Consider the following 20794-nt stretch of genomic DNA (forward strand, 5'->3'; position numbering starts at 1 on the left):
CGACATCCCTCTATAATCTTGCCCACCCTTCCTCATCTCTCTTACTCGTCCCTAGGCAAACACTGATCTGCTCTCTGTAAACACAGGTTAGTTTAGAGTTTCTCTCAATGGCGTTACATGTACTCTGCCAACTTGAATAATTTCTAGAGATCTTCAAGTTTATAGAATCTTTTGCAATATTCAATTTGCTGTTGATCTCATTTAATGCAATTCTCAAGATTTTGTGTTTTCAGCCTTAGGATTCCATTTGGTTCCTCCGTGTTTTTCCTATTTATAGATTTTATTTTATTTTTAAATTTATTAGTACTTGGGAGTTCATGCCTATATCATATCATTCCATAGTTCAATCACGCCAAGCAGAATTGCACAATGGCTGCCACACTCCGTTTCCCAGCATTCCTTTTCTTCCTAGACTCCTTGACATCATCTCCATTTTACTCCCCAACCACTACCAGCCTCCCAACACCCTTATTCTACTTGCTGCCCCTCTAGGTTCATCAGTCCTGTGTTATTGTAACTATTTTACGTCTGTGTCTGCTAATTCTAACAGCCGTGTCATCTGTCAATCATGTTCTATGGATTGTTTTCTCTCTTGATTATGGATCACATTTTCCTGGGTCTTAATTTTTTTTTAAATATGAGTCACTGTGGATAATATATTGTAGAGATGCTGAGTTCTATTATTTTCCTCTGGAGTTTGATATTTTTTCTCTCCAGAGGGCAGTTAGTTTACTGGCAGGTCACCTCAATTCTGTGAAGACTTGGTATAATAGGTGCCATCAAGTTTGTTCCAACTCATTTCGACCTTGTGCGCACGAGAACGAGACACCACCCAGTCCCGTGCTCTTCTCGCTGTTGCTGTCATGTTGGAGCCAATGGTTGGGTCAATCCATCTTGTCCCGGGTCTTCTTCTTTTTCACTGTCTCTCCACCCTACCAAGGATGACGTCCTTCTCCAGGGACTGGTCTCCCTGATAACATTTCCAAAGAACACGAGACAAAGTGTTGATGACATCCTTTCCTCTAAAAAGCACTCGGGTTGGACTTCTTCCAAGACAAAATTTGTGGTTTTGGGGGGCAGTCTATGGTACTTTCAATATTCTTTACCAGCATCATAATTCAAATGCATTGATGGTATACTATACGTATATGTTTTTAGAAATATATATAAGTTATGCATATAAATTACATAGGGTGACTGTGTTAGGGTTCTCTAGAGAAACAAAACCAGGACACTTAGGATTATATATAGATATAGTTATATAGATATTTACAGCATGAAGGAATATAACAGCTAATTAGTCCACAGGCAATACAGAAGGCTCAGTTCAACTCACTTCCATGGAACAATTAATATACTGGAAGTTCTTCAACTCATGAGGGCTACTACTGGGTCAAGGAAGCAGACAGCTGAGTCTTCCCTTGGGCAATGCAGGCAGGGTCCACCCACAGGCAGTAAACTGCAGGGGGGGGGTCACCAACAGTAAGCAGCTCAGGAGCTTAGCGAAGCAGGCCCGGATGGGATATTGAACTCAAGCAATGCAAAATGACAGGATCTACCAGCATCAACCTTCAGCGATGTATATACACCAGCAGCGTGGTGAAGCAGGACTCGAAGGAACCTCAAGCTCTAGTGACATGATCCACAGGTTGGATGTCCTACAGGTAGCGTAGGTCACAAGTTGAGGCATAGAACTAGCTAAGGCAGCAGCATGCTGGTCTTTTCACCAGAGAGCAAGAGAGAGAAGGGTGGGGCTTGCAGAGCCATGTATCTCTGCCCTACAATTAAACTGAGACCGTATTAACCCCACATGTTCCTATTGGCCAGGTTGGCACAATAAGCCTACCTATCACAGTGACATATATTAATTCTATACTGTTCATCAATATTTGCCTCTCAGGTTTCTTGGGAAGGTGCTGTCCCAATTGTCTTGCATGCTGCTACTGCTGGGTACCTGTATATGATACCGCCAGTGCGTCCACTGTGACTCAGCCACCCTACAGGAAAGACTACAACTACCCTTTGGGGTTTCTGAGGCCTTAAATTATTATGGGAACAAACAGCCTCATCTTTCTCCCACAGAGCCGCTGGTGGTTAGCAGATCAGTGCACAGTCCACCAGGCCCCCTATGTGTACTTACATAACTGTATAAATATGAAAAGAAAGGAGCCTTACTCCACCAACCCTACCACTAGAGTCTAATAGGAACAGATGTGTTCTGTGTAATTATATCAAAATTCATTATATATCATTAAATATTACATATATATTAATTCCCCTTGGTTTCACTATGCTTTATTGAAAATACATGATATTAAGGGGGGAAAATTCATGCAGAAAGTAAGCTAGTCATGAGATGATGAAAGTTTTATCAGAACTAGTCTGTGTCTGTCTCCTCTTGGTCCCAAGGTCAGCACTTGGTCCCCGGGATGTGGTCTGGACCCCAATGGCATAGTGCTCGTGGAATTCCAGTGCAAAGACCCAGGGGCTTCCTAAGGCTGACTCACTTGGCAGAACTTCAACTCTAACTTCTGTCTTCCCAACATGGGCCAGTTACCGAAGTCTCTGCCCAGTTCGCTCAGTCTTCCAGCTCGTATTTTCCACTGGACTCCTTGGAGAGATCAGCCCGTGATTCAACGATATAGTTTTATACATAGATATAACTATGTATAGTTGGAGTACTCTTAAGCATTAGACTGTGTGTGTGTGTGTGTGTGTGTCTGAGTGTTAAGAATACCCAAGCTCAGTGCCATCAGCCAGTGGTTGGCGGGGAACTTGCGTGTGGATTAGGAGGCTCTCTCTTTTGTGTTTCCTTCTTTGCAGGATCTTCTCTCTCAATTTCCAGTTGCTCTGGCAGCCTCTAACTCTGACCTGTGTCTCCTCAACCGAGTGAGGCAGCTTTCTGCCGGCGGGATGGTAGTAAGTCCCCCTTCCCCTTCCCCTACCAGCAGTGCCATACAGGGAAGCCCAGGTTTCTTCGGATCTCACCTAGTCTGCTTCCATGTTCTCAAGCGTCATTGCCCCTGTAGTGTTTCCTGCTTCCAGTTGCTTTCCAATACCATCAAAGAATTGTTTTTTTTAAATAGTTTGGTTCAGAGTCTAGTGGTCGTTGGACAAAAGATTGTTCTGATATGAAGAGTCCACCGTTTTAGGAAGCAGAAGTCCTCACCATTTTAGCCCCCACCCCCACCCCCGCTTGGGTCCATGATGGTTTCATTGGCTTGTTCCTTTGTTTGAGCGCTCTGTTAGCGTTTTTTGCAGATGCTGCACCTTCTCTGAGGCTATCAATGACAATGCCTTGCTTGTTAAGTTTTTGTTTCCATAAATAGCATCTGCTCCTTCGTTTGCTTTGTTCTGTTTATGTTATAGTCTAACTTGTGTTAAAGACCTTTGTTTAATATATAGTAATATATATAAACAATCTGTTTATATATAAACCAAATGTATATTAAATTCTATATATGTAAACTGAATATATAGTCACTTATATAGTTTATATATATATATATATGTATAGTTGGAGTACTCTTAAACATTAGACTCTGTGTGTGTGTGTCTGATGTTTAAGACTCCCCAAGCTCATTGCCATCAAGTGGATTCTGACTCATAGAGACCCTACAGGGCAGGGTAGAACTGCCCCCTGTGGGTTTCTGTACATCTTTATGAGAGTGGAAAGCCTCATTGCCCTCCTGCGGAGTGGCTGGTGGTTTTGAAGAACAGGAAACTGGAAATCCAGTAGAAAGCTCTGTGCCTGTGAGATTGGTCTCTGGTGCTCATCTAGGATGGTGACCAGGCATCAAATGCCAGTCTCTTCACAGCTTGTCTCCTAGGCTGGGCGTTACCCCAGGGAATATTCTTCCATGTCTTCTCCAGAGGGTTAGTGCCCTACATTCTGGGCTCTCCATGGGGAGAGGCTGGAGTTCTCCCCCCTCGTGGGCACACACGCTCACTGGATGCCTCTGTTTTCACATGGTAGACCTGACCCTCAACTTCGCTCCTCAGTCCTGAGCACTGCTATTGTATCTCTTCCGAGGGAGGACATGCCGACATCTGCTGGGGTGGGAGGCAGGCCCCACCGGGGGCTTGGGAGAACTGTTTCTCTAAGAGCCTTCACCAGTATTTGGTGCTTCAGTTCCCCCTCTTCCTCACTTCCAGGGACACCTGGTTACATGTCTTGTGCCCTTTGAACGTGCTACGGACAGGCTGGGTTCTTGGCTTTCCACACAGTGCTGACTTCAGGTTTGTCACGTGGGTACTGCCCGCCAGCCTCCCAAATCCTGATGGTGGTGTGCCTTCCAGATTTCAGAAAGGAGGGCCCTCAACTCCAAGGCCAGCAGCTGGCACTCTTAGTGGTGGCTCTCATGGCACTGAGGGGTTAGGTGTAGCTGCAGGCAGGCTAGCCTTGACCATGACAGCAAGCCCTTCTTAGTAGAGAATGGTCAGACCCACGGGGAAGGTTTTGCAAAAGAAGAACAGATTCAGTGCCTATGAGTCAGGATTGTTGTTGGTAGATACCATCCAGTCGGTCCCAATGCTTAGCAACCTGTGCACAACAGAGTGAAACACCGCCCGGGCCTGCAGCATGCTCCCAATCGTTCCTGTGCTTGAGCCCCTTGGTGCGTTGCATTGTCAGCCCATCTCCTTGAAGGCCTTTCTCTCCTTTGCCGACCCTCCGGCCTACTTAGCATGATGTCCTTCCCAAGGGTCAGTGTGTACAAAAGGGACAAAGGCCAGGGAATGCATTTGAGAATAACCAATCCAGATCTTCTGTGCTGAGTGTCGGCTCACAGAGAGTAGCCGAGAGGAAGCAGACTTGCTCATAGGGGGTTGCAGCTGGGCAAGCCTTTCCTCCCACCGAGTGGCTGCTGGGTCCAAAGCCTTTCAGTTGGCAACCGAGGGCTCGGCCATTGCAGCCCATCGAGGGACAATATTTGCGGGAGATCGTGGTCTAGGAAGAAGCCCCAGAATCTGTGTAGATATTTTCCTGCGGCCAGTGCTCCTGTGCTGAGGGCCCTGCATATAGCTCAGAGAAGGGGCAGATTTTAACTTAAGACCGTGCCACTGGGCAGACGGCAGGAGAGAACCTGAATATCAGGGCCACTTTGAAACTGGAGCAGGTAAGCTTAGGACATGTCAAAGAAAGCATAATTGACCATGGCAGGTCAGCAGCTTGGGCAGCTGCCTACTCTAAGTGGCTCTTCTGGCAGATAGTTTAATTCCATAGGGGTTTGGACAAACATAGTCCCTATGCCTCCAAATATAGATACATAGAGAGAGAGAAAGAGATACTTCTGAGAGGTTTTGGCACATAAGCAACCCTTAATTTAGACACTGAGGAGTGTGTCTCCCTTTGGTGGCCTCCTGGGCCACTGTTGTCAGCAGAAAACTGGGTTGGATGTTGCATGGTCCTGACAGTGGCAACTTCGTGTAGTTGGAACAATTCAACGAGAATTAAGATCTGGATTTAAATTCTGGCTTCTCAATGTAGTTTTTGCCTTAAGCAAACCTCTTAAGCTTTCTGGGTCACGAGGTTCTGGTCAAGGTTCAGTGAGCTCTCACTCGCAGCCGGTTCGCGCCAGCATCCGATCAGCTGAATTACCGGGAGTCCGCAGTTTATCACGGGGCTCCATGGTGACACTGTCATAAATTGGTTCTGACATAATTTAAATGCCCCCTCCTCTAGCATAATTTAAATGCTCCCACAGCCCACCTCGCCCTTTCATGATCACTGCCTTTAAAACAAAATAAAACATTTTTATTGTGAGTTGGGTGAAAGTTTATAGTTATCTTATTATCAGTGTCTTTTAAAAATTGGATCTTAAGTTGCCTTTGAATATTTTCGTGTGCATTCTTTTTTTTTTTTTATGCTTTTTATTTTCGGGCAGCGGGAGGAAGGGCACCTGGACTGGAGGATAAAGCTTCGAGTGCATTCTTGAGAAGGATAACATGCTGTGACCTTGTAATGATAACATGTTTAAAAACAAAACTCTTTCTAATGATAACTTGTTAAACAACAACAGCAACAACAACAGAGAGTGCCAAAGTGTGGTTTCTCCCAACTTGAAAACACCCTAAGACAGAGACTCCCTGGGCTGATCTCAGCTCTGGGTAGAGCATCTGCAGATAGCAGGCTATGAGCCTGCATCTGCCCTACTTGACAGCCAGGGTGAAACTTGGGGAGCTGCCTACTCTAGGTGGCTCTTGTGGCAGATAGTTTAATTCCATAGGGGTTTGGACCAACATAGTCCCTATGCCTCTAATTATATAGATATATAGTTCTGGTCAAGATTCAGTGATATCTCCATCCTGCAGGCTCATCCTCCGGATGGGTGGAGGCTATGCAGCTGAGCATCACCATTTCCTATCTTGGTAGCTGAATGGCCTGCATGGCAAGAGGGGGGTAACCAGCCTGCCTCTGGGCACCAGCCTTGGCCGGGACACCCCCTCCCTACAGTCCTTTCCCACAGCCCACCTGGCCCCTCCATAAGAAGCAGGCAGGTTTCACAACCTACGAAGTAATCCTTCAAGATAGTGCCGATGTGGTTTGCAGGCCACTTCTGTTTTTCATCTACTCATTTCTGTTGAGAGTCTCTCTGAGCCCTCTTCTGGGGCAGAAGAGCTGGCAGGCTCAGAGGAAGTGGAGCAGCCTAGACGAGGGAGCGAGGAGGGAGGGAGCTCACTGATCAGAGTGGCTGATGCCGGGAGGGGGTGCGTTTGGGAGTCACCCTCCTCTGTGGAAAAATACGTTCATAGCCTTCGCAGGCCTGCCCTCCTATGAGTAATTCTGATGATCCCAGACAAGGCCGTGTCTTCTCGGAGCCACGGTGCTTGTTGTTGCGGAGGACCAGGCCTGAGAACTTCCGTGGGGATCGAGCCATGCCTTGCCAGGCAGCAAGAAGCCTGCCTTCGCAGCTCCCCGCACCCCCGCTTTTACCATACCTCCGTGTCATTCGTATGTGTTCTGGTCCTCAGTTAAACTTTCCCTGTGGTCCAGCCTTACATTGCATCCGGAATGAATGCCTGCGCCTCCTCCCCTGAAAGTGAGGCTACTGGTGGGAGGTCTGAGCCCATCCTGCCTCTCGTCTTCTCTCCAACACGCTGCTGTTCGTTGCCACAGAGCCGCCCCCACGTACCACAGAACCAAGCAGTGTCCTGCACTGCAGCTTCACCGCGTGGCTGATGGGCACAGCCTCTGTGGGTGCCGAGTGCCCGTGACCCCATGGCCTCGTCTCCCGGCACTGTGCGGACCAGTGTTGAGTCGTGAGCTAGGGTTCTCCCTGGCTGACTTTCAGGGCGGCCTTGGCAGGCTGCTCTGTCTAGTCCCTCTGAGTCTGGGAGCTCTGTGGAAGCCTGCCCACCGTGGGTGACCCTACTGGCACTTGCAGTACTGGGGGCAGCCCCTATGACAAGCGGACGGCCTCCTGCACCCCGGACTCCTTTAACCTTGCTCTTTCTTCCCCCTTCCAGAACTCACCTGCTGTGTGTCGGACTGAGCTGTCCCTGCCCAATCCTGTAATCCAAGACTTGCTACACTGTCCTGCTGACGTTCACAGCTGTGCCTGCGAAGGAGGCAGCCCCTTTCCTGGTTCATTTCCATGGGAGACCTCCGCGTGCGCCCCGTGGAGATCCCATGGGTCAGGGGAAGAGACTGTGGGATGCCCGTTTCCGAAAGCTGCGCCTGTCTCCATGTGTGAATCAGTGTCCCCCTCTTTCCTCTCAGAGACCCTCGCTGTCCCAGAGCTGGGCAGGCTGGAGGGCGGAGGGGAGGAGCTTAGGCAGCCCGCCTCCTCCCTTCCCCAGCCCTGCGCCCTGCAGGGACCAGCAGTCCCGCCCGCCACTGCCCTGCATGTGCCAGCCCTGTTCGCTCTGCTTTAAGCTGTATCGTTGTGTCCAGGAGGGGCATGGCATCTTCCGAGCAGATTTCCTTAAGAAATGTGCCAGTGCCCATGAAGTTCACGAGACCGCCGCGAGGCCCTGATCCCCCCCACCCCCAACCTTGTTGCACCCATCCTCGCAAGGCCCGTCCTGTCACTTCTTTGTATCTTTGGTGAAGTTTCCCTGCCACCTGTCTTTGACCTTCACCTCCCCTCTGACCTTGCTTAGGCATCATAGCTGGAGACTCTGACCAAAGGGAAACAGCATGGTACACCTCGTGCCCCTGGCCGGTCCTCATTACTTTGTCCTTGTAGACCAGGCTGGAGTACTGCTTGGTCCCACAGGACTCCAGCAGGAGCAAGTGGCTGGCCTCTGCTGGCCAAGCATGGGTCTGGCTGGTTTGTGCCTCCACAGGCGGCCCTCCTGCTGTACCGCCGAACCCGCTTACCGGCAATGGGCCAGGTGGGGCCTGCAGGGTCACGCAGGGTTGGCTGTTATGTTAAGCAGTTAGAACCTGTTTGGCCGAGGAGGGTGGGGTGAGGGGACTGTGTGCACAGGTATGAGTCACCCCCTCCCCCTGTCTGTGAGCATAGGTGCCTGGCCCCTGAAGACCTGCCTGCTCCCATGTCCCGTCCACCCTGGCCGCCAGCCCGAGGTGGTAACCTAGCTGGTGGCTCTGTGTGCACGAAGCTGCAAAAGTAGGAACAGCTCGGTGCCTGAAGATATGAATCTGCCCCCCCCCCCCGCCCCACCCACGCACAGGGGCAGGCTGCAGGGCACAGGGTCACAGCCCGCAAGCCTAACTGGAGCCGGGCCTCCTGGCCATCTTGGGGCGCCTGCAGCCGGGAGGTGCCCCAGACAGAGCCAGGAGCGGCAGGACAGTGAGCCCCCGGGGAGAGAGACTCATCACCGACATGACAGTGACATTCCAGATGTCTGTCCCAGGAGACCAGGCTCAGCTCAGCAGGAAAAATGTGATGCACGTGTAGAGGCTTAGGGTGGTCCCGGGAGCTCCAGCATCCTTCTCTTGAGTCGGTCACCAGGCTTTCTGAGGGGTCAGTTCTCATCTTTGGTTCTCTGGGGAGTATCTGGGGGTGGGGGGGCCATCCCTACCTCTGCTAACCCATGAAGCTGCCAGGGTCTTGACTTGGCCCCTGAGGGTAGACTCGGTGAGATGGCTAGAGGGGCCAGGCCTTCCCACAAGGTCCCCACAGAGAGACCCATTGGCCAAGATGCCAGGAGAGGCAGCAGCTGGCCCTCTGTGTGACAGCATGCACGGGGGGATGTATTTGTGCTAAAGACGAGGACTGGGGACACTGTCCCTCGGTGCCTCCCCCCTCCCCTGGAGTCATTGTTGCCATGGCGCAGGGGGAGGACAATGTATGACCGAAGGAAGCACCGCCCAGACCTGTGCTATCCGCACAAGTGCTGTTCCACTGGAGGCCATTGTCACAGCCCCTGCCCCACCCCCACCCCCGACCCCACTACATGGTGATTGACTGCTAATTCTGGAAACGATCTGCTGCCAGCTCATGCTCCACTGGCAGGGGCTCTGTCCTGCGGGCCCCAGGGAACTCGGGGAACCGGGCTAGGCCAGGCCCACTTCACATTTGGAGAGAAATGTTTGAGTCTTGTCTCAAGAAGGCTCTTCCTTCACCTGGTCCGTAGAAACTCCCAGAGCGTGCTCCGGGCTGCTCCCACAGAGGCGATGCTGACTGTCCGTCTGCCCCCTTGCCTCATCTCCGAGCAGACCCCTGCTCTGGTCTGAGCAGCTGGTGCCCACAGGCTTTTCCAGGCTCCCTTCCCCCCCAATGAGACCAAGAGCCACCAGTGTGTGTCCTTAGTGGGCCACCATTGGGGGTTGAGGGGCAGCTTAGGCAGAGACAGGCGCTGGCTCCCTTGAGCAAGGACATGAGCCTTGTATGTGTGTCTCCATCTCCTGGTTCAGGGCCTGCCCAGCCTTGGTCCCCAGGGGCAGGGCAGGGAGAGGGGGCAGGCAGGAGGGTGTTGCTCAGAGTTGGGGGGAGAATCCCTCACAGGTCTGCCTCCCCGGCCTGGTTTATATTCACCTTTGCGTCAGTCAGTCCAACCAACCAGGAGGAAAGAAACTCCTGTGGGAATGTGATGCAGAGGGACTTGAATCCTGAGAGCTGTCCGGCTCAGGTGATGGAAGAGCCGAGAGGCCAACGAGGGATGCAAGGGGCAGCCCAGAGATGGGGGTCAGCGGGAAGCTGAACCCAGCTACCATCAGAAACAACACCGTGGTCAAGAGGGGAAGTAATAGCCTGCCTTCTCCTTCCCTTATACCCTGAAGGTTCATGCTGGTGCCTCAGGTTAGCGACAGCCAACCGAAGCAGCTCACCTGACCTGGGTCCCGCAACCTGCAGGGATCGCCCTTTCCCAGAGGGCTGAGCCCATCTGAGGGCTGCAGGCCTGGGGTCAGCGTGGCCTTGGGCTGCTCTGGGTCCATCTGAGCTTGGAGCGCATACCCACTGAGAAACACGGGACTGCCTACTCCCATAGAGTTACAGTCTTGGAAGCCCTCGGGGCAGTTCTACCCTGTCCCGTGGGTCGCACATGGGCTCAAGGGCATGTGTTTGGGAGCCATGGTGGCACCGTAGGATAAGCACTGCTAACCATGGGGTTGGCGGTTCAACCCCACCAGATGTGGCACGGGGGTATCTGCTCCCGTAAAAGATTTGCCCTACAAGGGGCCACTATGATCCGGAGTCGACATGGCAGTGGGGTTGGCTTCTTCAGGGTTTGGCTGCCCTGGGGCTCAGTGAGGGGAAAGGAGGCGCTGGCCCTGGGGTTCTGTATATTGTTTGACTCTTGACTCGAGACAAAAGTGCTTTGGGACGGGAGGGGAAAGCCTTTATTCTTCACAGTTGTCCTTGTTTTCCTTTGGGGGCAATTTTCCCATTTAGAACTCCCCACCCCCACCCACCCCCCACCATCCCCCTCAGGAAAGCCATGCCCCAGTTTCCCGGCTCTGGGGTGCCCGCGTCAGAGGAGTGTCTCCCCAGGGTAATTAATTCAGAGCGTGCTATCACAGTGTGGACTGTCTGTCTGTCGGTAGATGCCATCTACTAATCAATTTGTATCGTGTTTCCAATAAATCTCTGGAAATGATGTCTGGTTTTTTTTTTATGTCCTTCCTGGGTACCATGACTTTGCTGTGGGACCCACTGCCCGCCCACCACACCCTTGGCATGTGGTTCCCCCTCCAGACCAGCGCCAAGGGACTTCAGGAGGTACTAGGCCAGGCCACAAATTAGTCTGCCAGTGCTGTGAGCCTTCCCCTCTGTCCCAAGACCTGCCCTAATAGCGCCATTCCATAGTTTAGGGACATGCCCTCTTGTCTCTCAAGGACAGAGCTTCCTGCCACCTGTTTGCTGGATCCATCCCCCACCCCACCCCCCGCTCTTCCTCAGGGTCTTGGAGTAGTGTACCCAGGGCCTCAGCTTCCTCATCTGTAAAATGGGTTCATAATAATACTTGCTTGCCCGCCTATGTCCTTTATAAGTCCCCGAGTTGCTGCAAATGCCATTACGACCTTGTGCGAAGGGTGTCCTGTATCCAGATGATGTGTCCATGTCGCGTCTTGGTCCTCTTTCAGGCTTAGTAAATGTAGTCGTCTTTAAACGATACAACAATAATAATATCTACTGGAGGGGAGCAAACAAGTGAGTGTTTTTCAGAGTGCTGAGGACAGGGCAGGGCCAGGCGGGGCATGTTCCTCAGTGCCCCCTCACTGTGTTCTCCCTCCCGTCCTTCCGGCCACTGCCCTGAAACCTCTCCGAGGAGCCTGGCCCGAGCCATCCCGTTCCTGCCCTGTCTTCCAGGGCAAACTTGTTGAAGGAGGCGGGTAGCTTCCATCCGTTCAGATCTCACCACTCCCTGTGCGCCCCAGCAACTCCGTGGCTTCCATTTGGCCCCGGCCCTCCACCTCCTGCCGAAATGCCTGTCAGTACAGTCACGCGTGACAGCCTAATTGCCAAGCCTGGCACTATTTTTAGTCACTCTGGAGCTCTCCTGATCCCCGTTAGCATCCCATCAGTCAATTCCGGGATATCGGCCCCTTCAGTCGCCACCAGGCCAATGCTAAGTAGTGCCCAGATGTTACCCGTAGTGATGTCCCTCGATTTAAAAAAAAAAGTTGTTTTTAATCTCATAAACATCTGTTCGCATGTCGTGGCGGCCATCTGTGTCCCTTGTCCTGCTCTGCCCCCCCCCCCCCCAGAGGTTTGCTGCACTCACTGGAGTTTGGCGATTAATATGCCCTGGCATGAGCCCATAGCCAAGAGAGTCATGGGTCACACATGTGTATTCGGCGCATATTGAAATGCATTGAATATGAGTACGACAATGCTGATAAATCCGGGACTGAAAAAAGAAAAATCCGGGACTGACTCGGGCCTCCCTCTGAGATACCCCACACACACACGATTTTCCAAGCCAGCTCCCTTCAGACGGGATGGGGCAGCCCTTCTAGAAAAGGTCTGTGTTGGTATTTTGTGTTTGACTTTTGTCTTGCTGAAGACTGGCTTTATTCCTTTTCTTTATTCCTTCCTTTTTTAATGAGTAAGATCTCTACTTAGGCAAAGAGGTTTGCTTTTGTTTGAAAAATGCTCTATCTTTTCCCCACCACCTCCATTCTCGATTTTCTTCTGAATATCTCGCGGGGCCTGGCCACTTCCTTGCAGGGTCACTTAAGGATGGACCTTGGCCCCTTCCCTCTCTCCCCGACAACCCCACCCATTCTCCTAACCGCACTCTTCAAGTCCCATTTGCGAAGAGAAGACTCTGCATTCCTCTCTCCAGCCTGTCGCACATACATACAATGACACTTCTAGAACGCCATGGAAAACTTCCACTTTCTCTCCATTCAGCTTTTCCTCGAACTTTCTGGAGCTCCCTCATATTTGCCTGGAAGCCCTCCTACCTCTTGTCTAGAACAGAAAGAGCTTTCCATCTTTTTGTCCAAACCTGCTCTGCACCTGTACCGTCAGCGGGTCACTGTCTGCGCTCCATTCATGATGGTACCCCGTCTCGTACACAGCAGTGGCATCTGTCCAGTCTGGCCTGTCCTGCCCTCTGGCTCTTGCTTGGACCACAGTCCCTAACCAGGGCACCTCGAACTTCCCACAGCTTCCCCTTTCTCCCTGATGAACCTTAACCCGCATTATTGCCGGAGTGAAATCAAAATGCAAAACCGAGCTTCTTAACCACCTTCCCAAACCCCTTGTTTTAAAGCCTCTAGGCTTGGCATTGGGGTGCCGCACAGCCTGGCCCCAGCCTGCCTCTCATGCCTTCTCTGAACTCTGCATCTCAGCCTCCTCCTGCCTCAATGCACCCACCACTGCCCTGCACCCCAGGCTTACCACTTGGGCCCTGGAGCTGACCAGGCACCTCCGCCTCTGTTCCTCATTCTCAAAGACCCCATTCACCAAGTCACCTTCCAGGCCTCCTGGGCAGAGGTGGCCCCTCACCCTCTGTGCCTCAGCACTGGGCTGCACACCTTTGGAGACCTCTCTCTGCCAGGTGTGTCTGGGGGTGGCCCACGGGCACAGTAGTTGTTACCTCTGGAGGTCAGGGTCTGACCCTTGGGGGCTGGGGGGGGGCTTCCAGGAAATGCTGGGTGTGTTTGTGAACACCTTGCCAGCTTCAGCCCATCCCTACCTGCTGGTCTCCCCACTCCCCCAGGGCATCTTTAGGAGTAAAGGGAGGAAGGTGCATGGCCTCGCTCAGGGTAGGGGCAGGGGCTATAGTAGGAGAGAGTGGAAAGAGAAAGACAAGGGGGTCAGTGCAGCCCACCCAAGGGACTTTGCATTACTTGGAACCCACAGACCACCCTGGGTACTATCCTCCCACCTGCTGAACAAACAGTGAGTCACCGTGGAGCCAGTTCTGATGAGCGGCTACAACCTTGGTGTCAGGAGAGACCTGTGCAGGGGCTGATTTTTCTCAGGCATGTCACCAGGCCTTTATTCCGACGCTCCTCAGGGTGCACTGGAATGACCAGCCTCTCTGAGCGTCTCACTGGTTATGCTTCCTCAGGGCACCCAGCCTCCAAACTGCTATAGCAGCCAAGCACTTCCCCGCCACAGAAGGAGGGGCGCTTTCCTGAAGAAGCAGCTGCCTTCTCAGCTAGTGCCAGCCCCACCCCTGGCCTTGGGTCAGGGCCAGAGCCCCCACTGGTCCAGGGAGGTTACCCAGCAAGCAGGGGAGCTTGGCCTTCCTTGTAGCAGACGCTGATGGCCGTGGTGATGGCCCTGCGTGTGAGTCTCAGCCTGAGGTCCTGTGGTTTCCCCACCACGGCCAAGATTCTGCTCAGCTCTGGCCAGCACCCGCCTCTCCCCCAGCCCTGCAGCACCGTCCCACAGGATCAAGGCACCCCCTCCAGCTCGCCGCCCCAGATGAGGACGGGGTACTCACCAGCAGTTTCACCCCATATGGTGAGAAACGTGTGACACTGTTCACTCCAGATTAGTAAACACAAGCCAGTCCATGCTTACCTTGCTCCTGGGCAAGCTGCCCCTGCAGTGAGTTAGGGTCAAGAGTAGAACAAGAGCCCCCACTGCTGTGCCGGTGGGGTGGGGAGTGTTGCTGCTGGGAACCCCATTCAGAGAAGGTCTCAGAAGGGCGGTGGCCCAGCTTCTCAGGGAGGGACAGTCCTCAGCTTTAAGATGAGTGGAAGGGGACTCTGCAGGGACAGAAGCATGGGCCACTGCCTGCTCCAAGGCAGGCCTCGGCTCCCTCCCCAGGTTGGGTTGGGGAAGGCCAAAGCCAGGGACTGGCTGGTGATTTCTCCCATCAGGCAAAGGGCGGAGGGCAGGTGAGCCCAGGTGCTGAGGCAGGTGGTGGAGCGGTGGGCAGAGTAGGTAGAAGAAGGTCCAGTGAAGAGAAGCCTGCCTTGTTGAAGGGCCCTTCAGGGTGGCCCCGTGTCTGTGGAGCTGCTCAGAACCCCAAACCCAGCTGCCAAGGGGTTCATTCAGACTCGCCAAGCCTGTGTGCCTGTGGAGCTGTGCGATTTCTTTGGAAGTCCCTTGAGCGTCTGATGTTTGCACACTTCAGGGACTCTGCTTGGGCCCCAGTGGGTGCACACCAGGACAGAATGGGGATCCTTGAACAGCACCCTCTGTCCAGGGTGGGCTTGTGCGCCAGTGGGGGGCTCCACGGGAAAAGGAGTTCCCTAGTTCCCAGCCTGGAGATGCTCGTCAATGTCCAAGTCTTCCCAGAGAAGCCTCTGACCTGGGACTCGTCAGCCTCCGATTAAGGCAGGTGGGCCCAGGCCTGGCCCTCACCTCCACTGGTGGTTGTGGAGTCCCAGGAGTGGCCCTCCAAGGTGACAATGGCAGCAACAAAGGTGGGAACCTGGGGAGCCCAGAGGCAGATGAGCCACCTTGGTGGGGGTGTTAGTCTGTGTACTTTTAGAGAAACAAATCCATAGAAAGTCATGTATAAGACAGAATCTTATATAAAGGTTAAGTGCACCTCAAGAAAACATCCCAACCCAGTGCTGCCAAGCCCACGAGTCCAACATTAACCCATATGTCTGGCAACAATCCACAAAGTCCTCCTCCATCTCACAAATACACCCAATGATGCCGACTGCAGGAGGAAAGCCGAGTCAGTGAATGTGTAAGCATCTCAGTGTTGGCAGGGGTCTCCACACGGCTGCTCCAGAACCCAGGACTGCATCGGGGTAGGTTCACATGGCTTCTCTTCAGGGATATCTTGCAGGAAGTGAGCCTTGCCAGCTGAAGCTAAGGCAGCTGCACCCTGGTCCGACCATTAGAAAGCAAGAGACCCGAGAACTCAAAAGGCGAGGCTCACGGAGCCATTTATCTCTCCACCCTTCAATTCATCCCACATGTGTTTATCGTCCAGGTTGGCACAATAAACTAACTACCTCAGGGGACACCCAAGGGGCACACCCAACCACCACTTGATTTGGTTCTCAGGGTCTCTGGGTTTCTGGCAGTAGCTGCACTGGGGCATCGGGAGGTGAGGGGGACAGAGGCGGGGCCAGCTCCAGCATCCATCCTATGGTGCCCCTGACCTACCTCCTTCTGCCTGACTCCTTTATCTTCATCTCCCACCCTCACATCCACACTGCTTCTGATGGCCTCCCTCGTGTGTGGGGGGGGGCAGAGGGGGCATCCTGGGCTTTGGCCTCTGGTCCTGAGGGCTTTTATGATATGGGTGAGTGCCCCTGTCCTGAGAGGAGAGGCCTGGACTCCATGGATTAAACTTCAAAGGGAACTGGGGGTGGGCAGATCAGACCCTACACTTACTCACTCACTCACTGCCATTGCGTTAATGACAACTCATAGCGACCCTATAGAACTTCCCCTGTGGGTTTCTGAGACGCTAATTCTTTATAGGAGTAGAAAGCCTTGCCTTTGTCCCATAGAGTGGCGGGTGGTTTCGAACTGCTGATCTTGCAGTTAGCAGGCCGAAGTGTAACCACTACGCCCCTAGGGCTCTTAAAACCTATACTAGAAAGCAAGAACTAGCCCCAGCTATTCCTGCCCGCCAGCTGGGGGAGGAGTGTTTGGGGGAGGTGTCCCTTCTTCTGAGGTGACTTAGGCTGGGACCACAGAGGGCTCAGGAGGTAGAGTTGGGCCTTCCGGAATCTTAGCAGCCTTTGGAAAGTCTCAACCATGCTCCCATTCTCCCTCTCCCCTGATGATTAAAGAAAGATATTATCTTTCGCCCCACCCCCACAACAGAAAGTGCAGATGGGGCCTGTACTGAATTTTTTAGGAATTTGTCATAAAAGAACTGATCAAGAGTGGACAGCAAGCCTACCTCCCCTCCAAGTGGATACATACCAGACACACCAGATGCGCTGGTCAGGAGAGTGTGCGGGGTGGGGGGGGGGCAGCTCGGAGGTGAATGGGTCAGCCCTGCACTCTCCGACACTGGCAGGCCTCTGTTCCCTCCCCGGGGCTGGGAAGGCTGCAGTTCTATGTAAGCCAGGGACTCTGGGGATTTCCCCCACACCAGGTAGAAGGTGGAGGGTGGGCCAGCCCAGTCACTAAGGGAACAAGCAGAGTTGGTGGAAGAAGGTCTGGCGAGGAGAAATAAGGTCTTGAAGGCTCCTGCGGGGTGGCCTCATCTCTGTGGAGCTGCTCAGGATCCCAAACTCAGTGTCCCCAGTTGCCACGGGCACACCGAGGAGAAGAGGTCCAGGCTGGCAAGGTAGCTGTGGTACAAGGGGAGGGCTGTGACCAGCTCTGGTGACTCCCACCCAGTGCCCTCACGTGGAGTCTATTCTAGCCAGGCACCACCACATGGTCTGTGCCCCACTGCTGAGGGCCGTGGGAGGGAGCCTAGTCAGACCAGGAGCCTGGGAGGATGGGGGAGAAACCTCCCTGGTGCCTTAAGGACTGCAGAGCCCAAGGTGGCGCAGGGGCATCTCAGAGAGAAGCCAGCCTGTCCTCCCTCCCACGGGAGAGTAGGTCTGCCGTTAAGGGCACCCCATAGAAAAATGGAGGCTCGTGGAAGGGCAGTGCCCTGCAGGGAAGAGGTGGATCAGCATCTCCTACTCTGGCGCCCCCCCACCCCCCACCCGTAGGTCCCCTTTGCCTTGGGAAACTCACCTGGGGTCCCGCTGGTACTAGTCCCCAGCCAGACCAAGAGACACGGCCATGCTCTTCTTGAAGAGTGGAGGCAGCTTGTCTTTTGAAACGCACGTTTATTAGGACAAACGAGATCATCACAAAAAATGCCGCCGTCCAACTTCTACGGCAAAGTGGCAGCTCTCGCCGCACTGATGCCATGGCTCCCAGGCCTGGCCTGCCGGGCATCATGGATGACGCGGCACCCCACAGCGCCCCTGCCCGTCTCCTCTGGCATCACGCTCCTTCCCGGCCCAGAGGATGGCGTCGCGACGTTCTGGTCCCTTTGCAAGACCAAGACCCCTCGGTCTCCTTGCCAACCAGCCTCCTGCTCCCTTGTGGCTGCCTCCGCCTGGCTCCCAGTCTGCAGGCACCCCGTCCGCATGGTTGGGCACCCTGTGCCAGCCACCCGTCCACGGAGCCACCTCGTCACTGCCCCTCCCTGGCGGCAGACCCCAGGTCCTTCCCCTTCAACACCACCTCCACGTGCCCGGGGACGTCTGGGCGCCGGGCGGGAGGCAGGTAGGAGTTCTCCTCGCTGGAGGAGCCCTGCGCGCTGGAGCGGAGGCCCAGCAGGGCCCGGATCTGGCGCAGGAAGCTGGGGCTGGAGAAGCAGTAGAGCACCGGGTCCAGGGCGCTGTTGAGGTAGGTGAAGGCCAGGGAGCCGTGGAAGAGCTGCGCGCACACGTCGAAGGTGCGGCAGGCGCCCAGCTCGAAGGCCGCGATGGTGGCCGTGCCGAAGACCAGGGCGGGCAGGAAGCAGATGGCATAGACGGCCACCACCGCGGCCAGCACGCGCAGGGCCCGGCGCGGGCCCGCCTGGCCCCCGAGGCCGCGCCGCCGCACCGTCCGTCGGATGCTGGCCACGGCGAAGAGGACGAGCCCCAGGGTCAGGAGGAACTCCAGCCCGAAGAGCAGCTCGTGCCAGCGGTCCGAGGCCGAGGAGTTGGTGCCCAGCTGGTAGCTGAGGCAGGTGCTGCCGGCGTTCGAGGGCAGGAGCAGGTGGCAGTTGAGGAGCAGGATGCCGCCCCAGAGCCCCGCGGCCACCCAGGCGGCGGTGCCCACCGAGGCCTGGCTCAGCGCGCGGTGGGGGTGCACCACCTTCAGGTAGCGGTTGAGCGCCACGGCGGCGAGAAAGATGACGCTGGCCGTGCGGTTGGCCGAGATCATGAAGAGGTTGACCTGACAGGCCGCCGCTCCGAAGCGCCACGTCTCTTGGCACAGGTAGTAGTCCACGCGGAGGGGCAGGTTGGCGACCAGGAAGAAGTCGGCGACCACGAGGCACACCAGCAGCACCGTGTTGGACGTCCAGGGCCGCAGGCGGAAGCAGAAGACCATGAGGGCCACGCCGTTCCCCAGCAGCCCCAGGACAAACTCGAGGGCCAGGACGGGCGCCATGAAGGCAGGCACGATGGAAGAGGGGCTGGGGGCGCAGCCCCGGACTGGGGTCCCCGGCTCCGAAGGAGGGAGGCTGGGGAGGGGAACAGGCCAACTCTGGTTCTGGAATCCCATGGGTCACTCCTGGCCGGCCTGAGGGAAGACGTCTCCGGTGACCTCCAGCCCTGCCTGAGTGCCCAGGCAGAGTGAGGGCAGAGAGGAAGGGCTCTCTATCAAACTGGCCAAACTGCAGTGACACAACATCCGGGGGTTTTCTTCAGCATCAAATGTTCCTGTTTGCAGGCCAAGGGGAAGCCTCTGGCTCCTCCTCCCCCTGCTGCGAGACTGACCTCCACCTAGATCTCCAGGCTGAGGCTGGAGGCCGGGATGGGCAGTGCCCTGACAGAAGGGGAAGCAAGACTCCGATGGGGTCCAGATTAGCCCTGGCGTGGGCGGATAGCTCTGAGGGGGCAGGCAGGTGGGAGTGGGGAGTGGGGGTGGGGGCCGCATCCCTGGGTGTGCCCACACTTGAGATTATGCAGATGCCCTCAGCCCCTGCATATATACAGGCTGCTAGGTACCATGCTCCCCCCAGGCAGCAGAGAACCATGCACTCGTAGCCACCAGGACCCCAAGGCCTTGTGGGAACCAGGTCTCCCTGGTGGCATAATGCTGAAGCATTGCACTGCTGATCTGAAAGTCAGTGGTTCAAACCCAGCCAGCAGGTCGGTGGCAGAAAAGACCTGTAATCTGTTCTAAAGATCACCACTAGGGCCCCTGTGGGGGTAGGTCTATCCTGTCACAGTGTGTGTGTGTGTGTGTGTGTGTGTGTGTGTGTGTGTGTGTGTCCCAGCATCGGACATCGGCACACAGCTGAAGTTCACTTTCTGCTTGTTCCCACACACCCTCTGATTCTGAAGTCCACCATGGTCCCCAAGCCCAAGTACGTGATGGAGTCCACCCCTGAGGCTTCCCTGATAGGTTTTTCTTGTCCCTCCTTAGGGCACTGGGGGCTCTCCCCAAGAAAAAGGTTGTGTTGCGCCGCCCACGCCCTCCATGGCTCCCTGTCCCTCCCACTCCTGACCCACCAGCAGCCACTGCAGAGCAGAGATAGGCTGGCTCCCAGACACATCCCTGGCCAGGCTCTGCCACTGGTTGGCGCTGCTGAGAGCACAGCCAGACTGCACTGAGATGAGGGGGGCTCAGTGGCCTTGGGCCCCTCATGATCAGGGAATAGCAGGACCATGGGAAGCTGTGGTTCCAGTCTCCCCGCTCCATGACACCATCCTTCCCTTCCATTGCCCACTGGCTGTCATCTGTAGTCCATGTGCCTTGGGCCCAGTGGCCCCTGTCCCCTCTCACCTTCACCCCAGTCCTGCCCTGGACTCCCAACTGGACACAGCTGGGGACAGGCAGGCAGGCAGCCTGCCTCAGGAGAAGCAGGCTGGGGCAACCAGGCACGTGCGCTGCGAGAAAAGACAGGCGGGGTGGAAACAACTGCCTGGTTCCCCGAGTTCTCCAGGGGCAAGCTTGTCCTCCTGGAGAACTTTATGGACTAAGGTATGCGAAGACGTCTGTCTGTCTGTTGGGTGACAGGCCACAGACCCCAGGTGCTCAGAGAAAAAAGTCAGGCCTAACTCATTATTCTCTGTCTGAGATTAGAGGCCTGCCTTCAGCTATTGGGACAAACACCTTTGCTTGCAGCCACCTGAACCCTGACCAACGGGTCTCCTGACACACCTGTGTCCACTCCTCTTCTACCCAGAGCAGCCTCGGGCCCAGCTCACACCTCTGCTCCCAGCTGCCCTGCCCTGGATGTGAGTCTTGGTTGGGCTTCAGGCTTGAGTGTGCAGGATGCAAACCCTTAGGGACAGATAGGGCCCACCAGTGCTCAGGCCGGATGCCCATCAGGA

At 54.8% G+C, this 20794-nt stretch overlaps 2 protein-coding genes across 3 annotated transcripts in view; one reads left to right on the top strand and one right to left on the bottom strand.

The window, feature by feature from the left end:
* Positions 1-10985, top strand: part of MTA3 (metastasis associated 1 family member 3) — a 182127-nt gene extending 171142 nt beyond the window's left edge. For both annotated transcript variants that reach the window (XM_075535416.1, XM_075535417.1), the window contains exon 17: positions 7468-10985. In XM_075535416.1, coding sequence (XP_075391531.1) covers positions 7468-7493 — 26 coding nt within the window. In that variant the 3' untranslated portion in view covers positions 7494-10985. The remainder of the gene's footprint in view (positions 1-7467) is intronic.
* Positions 10986-17933: 6948 nt separating this feature from the next.
* On the bottom strand, positions 17934-19016 carry OXER1 (oxoeicosanoid receptor 1). The gene has a single exon (XM_075536080.1). The coding sequence runs from the start codon at positions 19014-19016 to the stop codon at positions 17934-17936; it is 1083 nt and encodes a 360-aa protein (XP_075392195.1).
* Positions 19017-20794: the final 1778 nt, after the last annotated feature.

This window comes from Tenrec ecaudatus, chromosome 17 (genome assembly GCF_050624435.1).
Source record: "Tenrec ecaudatus isolate mTenEca1 chromosome 17, mTenEca1.hap1, whole genome shotgun sequence".
NCBI lineage: Eukaryota > Metazoa > Chordata > Mammalia > Afrosoricida > Tenrecidae > Tenrec > Tenrec ecaudatus.